The sequence below is a fragment of the Vanellus vanellus genome (genome assembly GCF_965231255.1).
Source record: "Vanellus vanellus genome assembly, contig: HAP1_SCAFFOLD_53, whole genome shotgun sequence".
Lineage (NCBI taxonomy): Eukaryota > Metazoa > Chordata > Aves > Charadriiformes > Charadriidae > Vanellus > Vanellus vanellus.
Window position 1 is genome coordinate 145252 of NW_028128477.1, and position 13643 is coordinate 158894.

A 13643-nucleotide genomic window follows, 5' to 3' on the forward strand; every position below is an offset into this window, starting at 1 on the left:
GGGGGTGGAAACAGGGGCGGGAAGCCTGGGAGGAATACAGAGAAATTGTTCAAGCAGCCCCGGATCAGGTGAGGCAAGCTAAAGCCCAGATAGAACTAAATCTGGCCAGGGGCATCAAGACAAACAAAAAATCCGTCTTTAAGTATGTCAGCGAGAAAAGAAAGACTAGGGAAGATGTGGGCCCTCTCCAGAAGGAAATGCAAGAACTGGTCACCCGGGACAGAGACAAAGCTGAGGTCCTCAATGACTATTTTGCCTCAGTCTTCACTGGCAAAGACTGCAGCCGCACTGCCCATGATGCAGAGGGCAAAGGCAAGGAGCTGGAAAATGAAGAACTGCCAACTGTAGGCAAAGATCATGTATAAACCACCTGAGGAACCTGAAGGTGCACAAGTCCATGAGACCGGATGAGACACATCCAGGGGTCCTGAGGGAACTGGCAGACGAAGTTGCTAAGCCACTGTCCGTCATATTTGAGAAGTCGTGGCAGTCTGGTGAGCTTCCTGCTGACTGGCCAAGGGGAAACATAAGCCCTGTTTTCAAAAAGGGAAATAAGGAAGACCTGGGGGACTACAGGCCAGCCAGTCTTACCCCTGTGCCTGGCCCAATCATGGAGCGGATCCTCCTGGAAACTCTGCTGAGGCACATAGAAAATAAGGAGGTGATAGGTAGCATCCAGCATGGCTTCACCAAGGGCAAGTCATGCCTGACAAAATTTGATACCCTTCTATGAACAGGTTACATAGTCTATGTTACATGTCTATGTCCTTTGGCATGCCAGCCTTTCCTACCAGGGTAGTGTCTGCAAATCCTATGAAAAAGAACACTTGCATCTTCTCCAGGTCCTTAAAAACATGTTAAACAGGGCAGGTGGCAGGACAGACCCTTGCAGGAGCTTTCAAGCTAGATGCCTCAAGGCAGAGTACCACGCATTGACCACAGACCTCTGAGCCCAATCAGCCGTCTGGTTAGTTACCCATCTACTTATGCACCCATGCAAGCCATGACATCCTAATTCAGGCACAAGCATATTGTGGGGGAAGATGTTGAAAACTTTGCTGACTTCCAACTTAAAAACGAGCGCTTCTCTCCCTGCGCTGAGCAATTGTGTTCCTCCATCACCGAAAGTAGAGAACGGTGAGACACAAACTGCCCTGGGTAAATCCAGGGTTTCAGACACCCACAAATGGGTTCTGAGCGGACACACTCTGGGGCACAGCCTTGAGTTCCCCTGCTTATCCGTTGGCCATTTTTTTAAAAGAGCATGCAATATTTGGATGCTGCCAGTCATCAGGGAGTTCCCTCCCTCAACCTCCATGGCCTTTCAATGATTATGGAGTGTCATTGGACATGCTGGGACATTGGCTTACCCTGTCATCTCCCTCAGCTGCCACCCCTCCTGTCCCATAGACTGGTAAGGATTGTCTTAGTTAAGGTGACTTGGGAACAATCCACTGGTGGTGGTGTTCCACCAGATTCCTGCCCCGAGTCTCAGAGCTCTGGGAGACCTTGCTGGGGCAGACTGAGGCAAAGAGGATGTAGAGAATCTCCGATATAGCTCCACCCACTCTCTGAAACTCAGCAGTGGCCACACAGTGGCTTTGTTTCTCCTCAAACTGTTCCTGAAGGAGTAAACACTCATTCTGGTGCCCTTGAATTGCCTTTCGGGGTTAGATTGAATTGCAATCTGGACTATAGCAGAGCTTGGAGGAGGCTGTCCTTGAAGACCAGCTGGACTGAGCTCTGCCACCATGTCACAGCCCTGTCTGCCACAGGAACGGCTCCAGCTCGTCCTGTCTGTGCCCCTGGCTGAGGTCATTGCTGCACGTTTGGGCTGCAGCCCCCCAGCTGTGGCACCAGGCAAGCGGTGACTTGCCATAAGGAATCCTGTTACCAAGAGTCCAAGACCCCGTGTGTGCTACTGATGGGACAAGAAGAGGGGGTACTCATGGCCAGCTCTTCTTCTGCTGGGAGAAATAACACTGCTGGAAGTAAGTGTCTCTGCGCAGCTGAGGGAGGGAACATGAGAGATTGCCTCAGCCTTTTTCACAGGCGGTTCCCCTGGAGCCCCAGGGACACCTCCAAGGAGGAGCCCAGAGGGGACAGAGAGAGTGCCAGCGTGGGCTGGTCCTCTGCTGCTGAGCTGGGCCGGTCTGCTGGGACGGAGGGAGCTCCTGGCAAGCGGGCAGCGCTGCAGAGAGACAGCTCTGCCCAGGAGCAGCTCCTCTGCACAGCGCAGCAGGGCTGAGGGCACTGCCTGCAGGCAGCGAGGGCAGAGCAGAGTGTTCACCAGGGGAGGCATCTCCACAGCCCTCGGCACAGTAAGTCTCTGGCTGCGGGGCAGTGCAGCTGCAGCTCCTGGCACCATCTACAGCTGGCACCTTCCATGGCTGGGGCAAAGGAGAAGGACGTACTCCAGAGCAGGGCTTCCCTGCCCCACCATCAGAGGCACAGGGCACGATGGCTGCCTGCTCCTGGAGACGTCTGCAGGAGGTGACACTGGGTGTGCAGGCAGGGGTGGGCAGGGCTGTCCTTGCCAGCAGGGTCCCTGCACCCCGGGGGGCTGTGTGCCGGGGCAGGGGCTCTGCCGCCTGCTAGGGTATGCTCTCAGCCTGCCCGGGGAGCTCCCATGGCGCTGTGTGGAGAAGCTGTGGGTGGAAGGAGTGACCGCCAGTGAGGCAGATTACTTCTGCTTGTGCAAGGGAACTGCAGGGTTGAGGACTGCTCCCAGCTCCAGGTCACCCCAAGGACATTTGCAGAGGGTTCTTTTGAAAAACAATGTCAAGGAACTATTCACCTGCAAGGGAACAAGTCTATGCTGTGAGTTTTCTCCTCTTGGTCGGCTGGATGGGCAGGGAGAGATGGGAATGGATTTCTCCACCGTGCACAAGGCTCTGAGACCCCATTTGTTGATAGGACTTGTCTGAGGTTCTCGTTAACCCCTGCACACGAAGATGTCCCTGGGCAGTGCCCTGATGCCAGGAGGGGTCTGCAGGGCAGAGCTGTGCACGCAGCAGGTGGAATGGGGTCTGTGAGCATGAAGAGGGAGGAGATATGGGGACAGAGAAACAGGTCCTGGCCAAGACAAGCTCCAGGTAAGAGAGTCATGGGCAGGGAGGAAGAGAGGCGGGCTCCCAGAAATGCTGTGGGAAGGGGGATACAGGCATCTCCCTGCCCTCCCCGACAGTGCAGATGCCTTCCCTGGAGCAACCCCTGGTCCCCTCGCTCACACAGCAGAGCCTCTGCCCTTCGTGTCATGCGGGTTTGGTCATGAGTTGCCTTTCCAGCAACCTGACCACCACAGAGGAGATATATGCTCAAGTGTCCGACTGTGTCTCCCTCTCCTGCCTGCCCTGGCAGAGGTACTTTGGCATCCCCTCTTCTCCCGTCTGCCCTTGTTCTTACTGTTACACTCCCTGGTGGGAGGGGCTAAGGATTGAAGAGCAGCTGAGACACCAACACTGCACGTACTTTCGTGCACGTATGTCCATGGAGGAAAAGCAGCCAACTTCCATCCTGTCTGCCTTTGGCGCTCTGGGAATCACAGTGTATGTGGCTGGAAATGACCTGATCGTGCCTTCAGGATGAGCAAATTTAAGATACGTGATTCCTTCTTTGAGGGGTCCTGCTGGGCTGCAGGCTGCCCTCCAGAAGGACACAGTTCTCCCATGGCATCTCTGTGTTATCTAGCAGTCCCACAGAGAAGACATCGTGGTGCTAAAGCCATGGAAACGCTGCTGGGCAGCTGTCTGTGGGCAGCTGTAATGAGCCCTCTGTGGCCCTGGCTGGGAGGGCAGAGCTGAGGTCTTCCTCAGGTATGATTAGAGGGGCTGAGGGCTTTAGAGAGATGCACTTGGAAGGCGCATTCCTCTGCTCTCACCAGTGCCACAGAATCGTAGACTCCTAGAATGGTGTGTTTGGAAGAGGCCTTTACGGGTCACCTAGTCAACCCCCTGCAATGACAGCCCGTTTGTGTCTCAGGACCCACAAGGCGCAGCAGGATTTCTGTCTTAAAAACACTCCTAAGGTGTGTTGGGGCAACTAAAACAGTACGAACACAACAACATCCCCACAGCTCTGCTCTGCAGCCGGGTGCATTGGGAGCCACAATGCTGAACAGCTCTTTGCTATCAAAAGTGGATTTAATCTGAGATCACCCCAAGTTCCTATTTTCCTTTTGCTGTAGGGCAGGTCTGAGTCCTGCAGAGCCAACAGCAGAACCTCCTGTTCTCTGGGGCACCCTCAGACAGCACCAATCTCAGCTCACAAAAGGTCTTCCTGGAAAGGTAAAAGTGGTTTGGGGGTGTTTTATGAGAAATTGAATAGATTATACTCAGAGAATTCCAGCTCTGGAGCCCCAAACAAAAGAAGGGCATGGGCCTGTTGGAGTGGGTCCAGAGGATGGCCACAAAGATGATCAGAGGGCTGGAGGCCCTCTCCGATGAGGACAGGCTGGGACAGTTAGAGTTTCTCAGCCTGGAGAAGAGACGGTTCCATGGAGAACTTACTGCGGCCCTCCAGTAACTAAAGGGGCTACAGGAGAGCTGGGGAAGGACATTTTACAGGGGCATGTAGTGACAGGCTGAGGGGGAATGGCTTTCAACTGGAAGAAGGTAGATTTATATTAGGAAGAAATTTTTCACTTTTATGGTGTTAAGGCACTGGAATAGGTGTCCCAAAGAAGTTGCGGAAGCTCCAACCCTGGAGGTGTTCAAGGCCAGGCTGGATGGAGCTTTGAGCAACCTGGTGTGGTTGGAGGTGTCCCTGCCCATGGCAAGGGGGTTGCAACTCAGTGATCTTCAAGGTCCCTTGTAACCTAAACCATTCTATGATTCTATGAATTCTACCCTAACTTGTCACTGTCTTTACATTTTGAAAAGGTCCCTGTGCCCAAAAGAAGAAAATGCCCAATGGCAGCTCCATCACCCACTTCCTCCTCCTGGCATTTGCAGACACACGGGAGCTGCAGCTCTTGACCTTTGGGCTCTTCCTGGGCATCTACCTGGCTGCCCTCCTGGGAAACGGCCTCATCATCACCACCATCGCCTGCGACCACCACCTCCACACCCCCATGTACTTCTTCCTCCTCAACCTCTCTGTTCTGGACCTGGGCTGTATCTCCACCACTCTCCCCAAAACCATGGGCAATTCCCTCTGGAACACCAGGGCCATCTCCTATGCAGAATGTGCTGTCCAGGTATTTTTCTTTTTCTTTTTTATTTCAGCTGAGTATTTTCTCCTCACCGTCATGGCCTATGACCGCTACGTTGCCATCTGCCAACCCCTGCACTACGGGACCCTCCCGGGCCGCAGAGCTTGTGTCCGCATGGCAGCAGCTGCCTGGGCCAGTGGGTTCCTCAATGCTGTGCTGCACACGGCCAATACATTTTCACTGCCCCTCTGCCAGGGCAATGCCCTGCACCAGTTCTTCTGTGAAATCCCCCACATCCTCAAGCTCTCCTGCTCACACTCCTACCTCAGGGAAGTTGGACTGATTGTAGTTAGTGTCTGTTTAGCATTGGGGTGTTTTGTTTTCATTGTGCTGTCCTATGTGCAGATTTTGAGGGCGGTGCTGAGGATCCCCTCGGAGCAGGGACGGCACAAAGCCTTTTCCACATGCTTCCCTCACCTGGCCGTGGTCTCCCTCTTTATCAGCACTGGAGTGTTTGCCCACCTGAAGCCCCCCTCCATCTCCTCCCCATCTCTGGACCTGCTTGTGTCATTTCTGTACTCGGTGGTGCCTCCAGCAATGAACCCCTTCATCTACAGCATGAGGAACCAGGAGCTCAAGGATGCCGTACGGAAACAGGCCCAATGGACACTGTTTCGCTGACAATAACCTGCTGCCCCTTCCATGCACATTGCCCAAGGCTTATCTTAGACTGTGAGTCTGCTTTTTTCTCTCGTGATAATCCTGCTTATAGATAATTTTCTGAGTTTATGCTGCTTGTCCTGAGGCTTGATCCTACTGTGTCTGACCCTTGCACAACACAGAGTCAGGTGTGGCCTGACAGATAACAGCTCTTCAATAAAAGGGCATCTCCCAAGTGCCGTGCCTGAAGGATGGGCTGTTCCTCCAAAGTTCCTTCCAAGAACATGTTCAAGGAATCAATATTTTAATGAGTCTCTTCTCCTTGTGTTTTCAATGTTTCTGGAGCTAAGCTCATGGTACAATTGGTTTCCACTTCACCAAATATTCTGGATTTAAAAGCGCTCTTCTTAGTAGCCAATAGAAGGGGAGACGATCCATAAGCTCCCATTATCTCCTCAGTCTTCTTCATGTATGACAGGACTGATGGCATATACTGGACGTTCCTGAAATGCATCTTTTAGGCGGGAGGAGAGAGGCGGTATTAGGGACTCAACACTTGCCCTTGGACTGGAACGGATGGAGACTCCGAAGGTGAAACACCCTCAAAGGTGAAGTCCACTAATATAAAGCACTGAATCAATGTGTCCACGCACAAGGACGCTGCAGTGCCGAGGGAGTCAGCAGGGACTCATCAGGCACAGGGAGGGGAGAGTGGGGAGATGCAGGAGGTGCTTGACGGAACCCCAGGGCCAGGACTGCTGTGCTGTCCTGGGGCGTGGGGCTGACTGGGGAGAGAAGGGGGCAAATTCAGTCAGGGCTGGGGATCACGCACAATCTGAATTCCGGAGAGGCCGAGAGTGACCAGCCTCTTTTTCCTCGTTCCCTCAGCACCAGCACGAGCCCTGGGGCTGATGGGCAGGCTGACCTCCTTGTCTGCCCCCCAGGAGCTGCTGTGCCCTTGGGAGGATCTGGGGCTGTGCGGTGAGTGCCCAGAGCTCTGCATCAGCCTGCGGCGGGCAGTGCTGTGGGGCCAGCCCAGACTGGGCTGCTGGGCTGGGCTGTCCTGGGGAGAGGGCAGGGGAGGTGGGCAGAGCTGGGCAGGGGCTGGGGAGTGCTGGGAAGTGCCTTGGAGAGGACAACGGCAGTGTTAGAGCCCTTTCCAGGGAAGACTGAGGCAAAGAAGTCGTTGAGTATCTCAGCCTTCTCCATGTCCCGGGTGACCATGTCTCCCGGTTCCTTCCTGGGTGCGCCCACGTGTTCCCTAGTCTTCTTTTTGTCACCCACATACCTATAGAAGGCTTTCTTGTTGCCCCTCATGCTCCTGGACTGATTCACCTCTACCTGGGCTTTAGCTTTCCTAACCTGATACTTGGCTGCTCAGAAAATACCTCCCAGGCTACCTGTCCTTGCTTCCACCTTCTCTAGGCTTCCTTTGTCTCTTTGAGATTGACCAGGAGCTCCTTGGTCATCCACGCAGGCCTCCTGGTGTCTTTCCCTGAGTTCCTCTTTGCCGGGATGTGTTGCTCCTGAGCTTGGCAGAGGTAGCGCTTGGATATTAGCCAACATTCATGGGCCCCTCTTCCTTCCAGGGCTTTGTCCCAATGTAATTCACCAAGCAGATCCCTGAAGAGGCCAAAGTCTTCTCTCCTGAAGTCCAGGATAGAGAGCTTACTGTGCGCTCTCCTAGCCACCTTAAAGATCCCAGACTCTGCCACCTCAAGGTCACTGAAGCCAAGGCTGCCCTGGACCATGACATTCCCCATGGGCCCCTCTTTCTTGGTCAGGACAAAGTCCAGCATGGCACCTCTCCTCATTGGCTCTGCTGTCACTTGGAGAAGGATGTAATTGTTAATGTGTTCCAGGAACCTCCTGGATTGCCTATGCGCTGCTGTGCTTTCCCTCCAACAGATGCTTCAGGTGGCTGAAGTTCCCTCTGAGGACCAGGGCTTGTGAATGTGAGCCTACTCCAATCTGTCTATAGAGGACCTTATCCACTCGGTCTTCTTGGTACCCCCATGTACTTCTTCCTCCTCAACCTCTCTGTTCTTGACCTGGGTTCAATCTCCACAACTCTCCCCAAAGTCATGGCCAATTCCCTCTGGGACACCAGGGTCATCTCTTATGCAGGATATGCTACACGGGCCTTGCTGTTTGTCTTCTTCTGTGAAATCCCCCACATCCTCAAGCTCTCCTGCTCACATTCAGACTACCTCAGGGAAGTTGGGCTTCTGGTGCTTAGTGTCTTACTAGCATTCAGGACTTTGGCTTTCATTCTTTTTTCCTATGTGCAGATCTTGAGGGCTGTGTTGAGGATCCCCTCTGAGCAGGGACGGCACAAAGCCTTTTCCACGGGCCTCCCTCACGTGGTCGTGATCTCCCTGTTTATCAGCACTGCCATGTTGGCCTACCTGAACCCCCCCACCATTTCCTCCCCATCTCTGGACCTGTTGGTGTCATTTCTGTACTCAGTGGTGACTCCAGCAGTGAACCCCCTCATCTACAGCAAGAGGAACCAGGAACTCAAGGATGCCCTGTGGAAACTGATGACTGGTATCTTGTCAGAAGCAGCAATGAACTGCCCATCTTCTGCATATCACACATGATGTAACTCATTACAGGCCCAGATTGTCTTTAGTACTTTTTTTCCTTTCATTTGTTTGTTTTTTAGCTTTTCTGGGTTTTGTTAATGCTGTCAATAAAAGTGAAGAATCATCCTTTATCCTATTGCTATGTCAGGATCTGTCTGTGTTGTCGGAACCACAGACTTTGTGTAAATAAGAAACTGTTCTCTCTTTGTTTTTAAAAAACTGAAGGGCCCTGCACTGACTTGTTTGTCTGAGATCCTTTCTCCGAGAACTTCTCTGGAGCTGCAGGAGCCTCATCTGTGTGCTGAGTTGGAGGGGGCAGGAACCACCCGAGCTGGGTCTGCCTCCCAGCCTGACCAGCATGGCCCTGGGCACCACAGCCCCCGGCTCTGCAGAGCTGCACCACCAGCTCGGGGGCTGTGGGACGCCTGGGGAGGGGGTGCAGGAACGGCTGGCCAGGCCAGCACGGATGAGCTCTCTCGGGAAGAGGCTCTGAGGGGAGATGGGCTGTGGCGGGAGAAGAGCAGGGCACTGTGTGTGTGCAGGGCAGCCATGGCAAGAGGAACCCTTTGCTCTGGTGGGACAGCTGGGGGCAGGCTGCCCTGTCCGTGGGGCCAAAGGACCTTCCTGAGGGTGCCCTGGGCCAATTCTCTCATGCCATCCTGGGAAGGACGTTTGGCAGGTGGGGCTGCAAGCTGCCTGGGGCAGAGATCTCATCATCATGCCGGATGGGTGGAAATTCTCACTGGCCTCTGTGTCCTGCTGTGGGACCAGTCCCAATGGGGCTGCTCTGCTGGTCTGTGCTGGGAGAGGGCAGGAGGTGGCCAGATTCAGGGAGGGTCTGGGCTGGCAGGGCTGGCAAGTGCGCTAGAGAAGAGAACCCCAGGGAAGAGCTGAAGTGTGGGAATGTGCAGGGTGGGGGCACACAGCAGTGTCCTGGCACAGCCGGGCTCCTACAAGGGACATGATGGACCAGCAGAGCAGGGTCTGGGCTGTGCCTGTGCTCACTGGACACCCCGGGGAAGTTGTCCCAGGGCCATCATCACAGAATCACAGTATCACAGAATTTCCTAGATTGGAGAAGACCTGTAAGATCACATAGTCCAATCATTACCCTGACACTGACAAGCCCACCACCAAACCATGTCCCTCAGCACTATATCTACATGACCCTTGAACACCTCCAGGGATGGGGACTCCACCACTGCCCTGGGTAACGTATTCCAATGCCTGATGACCCTTTCAGTAAAGAAATTCTTCCTAATACACTGTCGAAACTTCCCTTGGTGCAACTTGAACCATTTCCTCTTGTTCTAACACCCGTTACCTGCACCCCCACCTCTCTGCAACCTCCTTTCAGATATGTTTAGAGAGCGATAAGGTCTCCCCTCTGCCTCCTTTTCTCCAGGCTAAACAACCCCAGTTTCCCCAGCCGCTCCTCATAAGACATGTGCTCCAGACCGCTCACCCATTTCGTTGCCCTTCTCTGGACACGCTCTGGTGCCTCAATGTCCTTCTTGTGGTGAGGGGGCCGAAAGTGAACACAGTACTCAAGAAGCAGCCTCCCCAGTGCCCAGTACAGGGGGAAAATCACCTCCGTGGTCCTACTGGCTACACTAGTCCTGATACAGGCCACGATGCCGCTGGGATTCTTGGCCACCTGGGCACACTGCTGGCTCATGTTCACCTGCTATCAACCAACAACAGAGGTGCTTCTCTGCTGAGCAGCTTTCCAGACACTCCTTCCCAAGCCTGTAGCATTGGCGGGGGTTGTTGTGGCCAAAGTGTGAGACGCAGCACTTGGCCTCATTGAAACTCCTACAGTCTGCTTTGGCCCATGGGTCCATTCTGTCCGAATCCCTCTGCAGAGCCTCCCTACCCTCAGGCAGATCAACACTCCCCCCCAGCTTAGTGTCATCCGCAAACTGACTGAGGGAGCACTCCATCCCCTCATCCCGATCATTGATAAAGACGTTAAACAGGACTGGCCCCAGCACTGAGCCCTGGGGGACACCACTCCTGACCGCCCGCCAACTGTAATTAACTCCATTCACCACCACTCTCTGGGCACGACCTTCCAGACAGTTTTTTACCCAGCAAAGCGTGTGCCCATCCGAGCCATGAGCAGCCAGTTTCTCCAGGAGAATGCTGTGGGAAACAGTGTCAAAGGCTTTACTAAAGTCCAGATAGACAACATCCACAGCTTTTCCCTCATCCACTGAGCGCGTGACCACGTTGTAGAAGGAGATCAGGTTAGTCAAGCAGGACCTGCCTTTCACAAATATCTTTGATAATGTGGCAGTGAGTTCCACTTGTCTGTATGAGATTTTATCCCACAGTGAGGGACTGCAAAACTAGAAAGGGCTACTGCAAATGTGCCAAGAGAATTAGAAAAAGCCATTAATGAGGGCAGGCAGTATGACAGCCTTAGAGGAAGAAATCAAATTTTTATCAAAAATGGTAATATAGAATGGCTTAGCTCTAGAGCACCTTTTAGAAGTACAGGACAGAGTAGGTGCGTTCTTGAAGAACAGCTGCTGGGGTTTTTATGTCAGTCAAGACCAGAAAAACAAAACTGAGAGAAACAAGTGAAAGACTCATTTAAAAATATTACACAAAATAAGGTAGGGATCTCCCCTAAATCTCTTTGGGTGGCTAACCTCTTGGAACCCAGACTTAAGAACAGGACTGTGAACTGAAAGGATTTGGGTGGTTGTATTCACTCTCTTGTTTTGCTTTCTAGTTAGATGGGTGTGTTTACAGTGTAGTATTACCTTATGAACTTGACTTACGACTTAAATAATGAAGAGTATAGTGTGACCCTGACGGTGAAAGGAAAAGGAGGGACTGTTAGGAAAATCTCATTCCAGAACTATTGTAACAATTACTTTTTAGAGTACGAAACTGTATGAACTTTCTTAAGATATACAGCATTTCTATTGCGTACTGCATAGCCATGGTTCAGTCAGCATGACTACAGGACCCAGCTCATTGTCGGGAGGAGAAGACAGCCCCCAGCCTGAAGAAGAAAGGATACTCCAGCACTGCCCGGATGACGCCAGCCTCCCAGCCCCTCTGACACCCCTGTGAAACCCTCCCCTGATCTGGCATCAGAGATAAGGAACTGCAGCAAGACCGACTCCAGGGACGTCTCCATTAGGAGAGCAGCAGGTGGATGATGATGCCACAGCATGAGAGTTGCTTTGCCAAACAGCAGCCTGTGTGTGCGTGTTAAGTAGCGATCACTCAAATTGTATTGTACCTGAATGCTCTAAAGGTATAAGAACCATGTGTGAAACTGCATTTGGGGTGTCCCAATTTGACTGGGACCACTCGTGCTCGTGAACAGAGAATCACTCGTGTAATTCCATACTTTGTGTCCCAGTCTCTCTCCTGGGACAGCATGGGCAGTTGGAAAGTTTTCATGATGTTATCCTCGAAGGCCGAGAATTGTCCCCAGGGGTGGCCCAGAAGGCACTTGACTGCCTTTATGGTGCTGTCCTCCCAGGCAATGATCGTTCAGGAAGGACTCTGACTGAAACCATGACTCGAATACGACTGCCTCAAGAACATGAGAGCGATGTGCCATCCTCCCCTATGCAAGATGGTCCCCCTTTCGAGCCCAGTCGAAAGGAACGGGTGGTTTGCAAACTCTTTTGGGCAAGGATTTCCGATGCTTGTGCAATGCCTCACACAACTGTGGCCTGGGCACTCATAGACAACAGACACCTGATCATTTCCATAGTGTCAGTGTCAGTGTGTGTGCCTTCTGAAACCATGCACGTGCCAACAAGCAATGGGATTTGGGTGAGTGGCGTGTATGTACAGTGAATATGAACTTCAAATTTATACCCTTGTGAAGGCAGGATTTCAAAAGTCCCAAACAAAGTCCTTACTGTCAAAAATGCTGAGTTTATTTTTTCTAAGCTAAGAATAACCTAGACTTTCTTTGTTTTAAATAAATGCCCTTTGTCCCCCATTCCACTCTGCCTTGCCCAGCAAGACTGCAACCTGCTGCCTCCTGTTCTGCGGGTCGTGAGCCATCCATTGCAGAACGGCCTTGAACATGTCCTCTTCTTTCCCACAGAGCTGCTCCTTCTGCAGGACGCGCTGGAGCTCTTTGACGGAGAGCTCCAGAAACTCTCTCGACACCCTGGTCACCCCCTCCAAGTGATGGAGGATGAAAGCATGGGCGTCTTCTCGCAGGTCAATAATAAAGTCAATAATAAAGGCAGTAGTAATACTCGGTGAATCTCCAGATGCCGACGCAGTTCTCCAAGCACAGCTGGGACTTTAAGAACTCGCAGCACAGTCTGACGATGCCCATGTCGTTGAACTGGTCGGCCGCTATCAGCAAACGTTCAACGTTGTTGGCCGTGACCGGTACTGTGCCGGTGTAGGCGTACTCGATAATGAGCCGCATCATTTCAGGTGAAGTGCCGAGGATTTTATAGACATCGTTCCCGGCATTGCTCCAGTGGGTGGAAAACAAAGCCCTTTTCAGGGCTTTTTTCAAAGTAAAGCAGTGCTGGGGGAAAAGCATCTTTCTGCATTAAACCCGGACCCCGTTATCCCCTGTGCCTCCTACCTGGGGCACCAATTTGGGCACACGCAGTAGCCACGCTGGGAGGCCGTGGGGTTTATTAATTCATGTGTTACGAGCCGGTTGTTTTAACAAGGAGTCACCGCCTCCGGCTGTGCACAGAGAGCCACAGGGCCAGTGCCCTCCTTGCTTCAACAAGACCACCAGAGAATGGCGCTGTGTGGGGAAGGAACACCTCCCGCCCCACGGCAGACAAGCCCGGCTGGCCATGCTCCAGCCCTGCACCGCATCGGGGGGTTCGTCAGACACCGCTTCCAGCGCTGCTGTGAGATCTTGGGTTGGGGATGAATTCCAGTGTCCAGGGAGGCACCAGGACTGTGGGGAAGTGCTGGAAAAGAGGTTCAGTGCCAAGGGAAGCGCTGGAGAGACACTAAGGCAGCGTGACACAGCCTGGGAAATGCTGTGTGTCCCCATCCCCTCTTGTTCCAAGCACTGACCTGAACTATTGACTGCAGCTACAGAGGATTTTCTTGTGAGCACTGAACTCAATGCCACCCATCAATGAGTCTCTCCTCCAGGCAAAGCTCACTGAAGACGGTGCAAAGCACAGCACTCCTCTTCCTCTCCCTGGGTGAGAATGAGTGTCGCTGGGAGCCAAGCTATCGCCCACGTCACAGCCTGTGGCAGTGGAAGGTGCTTCTCC

At 52.9% G+C, this 13643-nt stretch overlaps 2 protein-coding genes across 2 annotated transcripts in view; both read left to right on the forward strand.

The window, feature by feature from the left end:
* The window catches only part of LOC309684316 (olfactory receptor 14C36-like), a gene marked incomplete at both ends in the record, with an annotated part of 204552 nt that overhangs the window by 111081 nt on the left and 79828 nt on the right, over window positions 1-13643 (forward strand). The window lies entirely within an intron of this gene.
* On the forward strand, window positions 4904-5833 carry LOC309684324 (olfactory receptor 14A16-like; the record flags this gene model as incomplete). Its single annotated transcript, XM_082500257.1, has 1 exon — window positions 4904-5833. One exon carries the CDS (start codon window positions 4904-4906, stop codon window positions 5831-5833), a length of 930 nt encoding a protein of 309 aa, XP_082356383.1.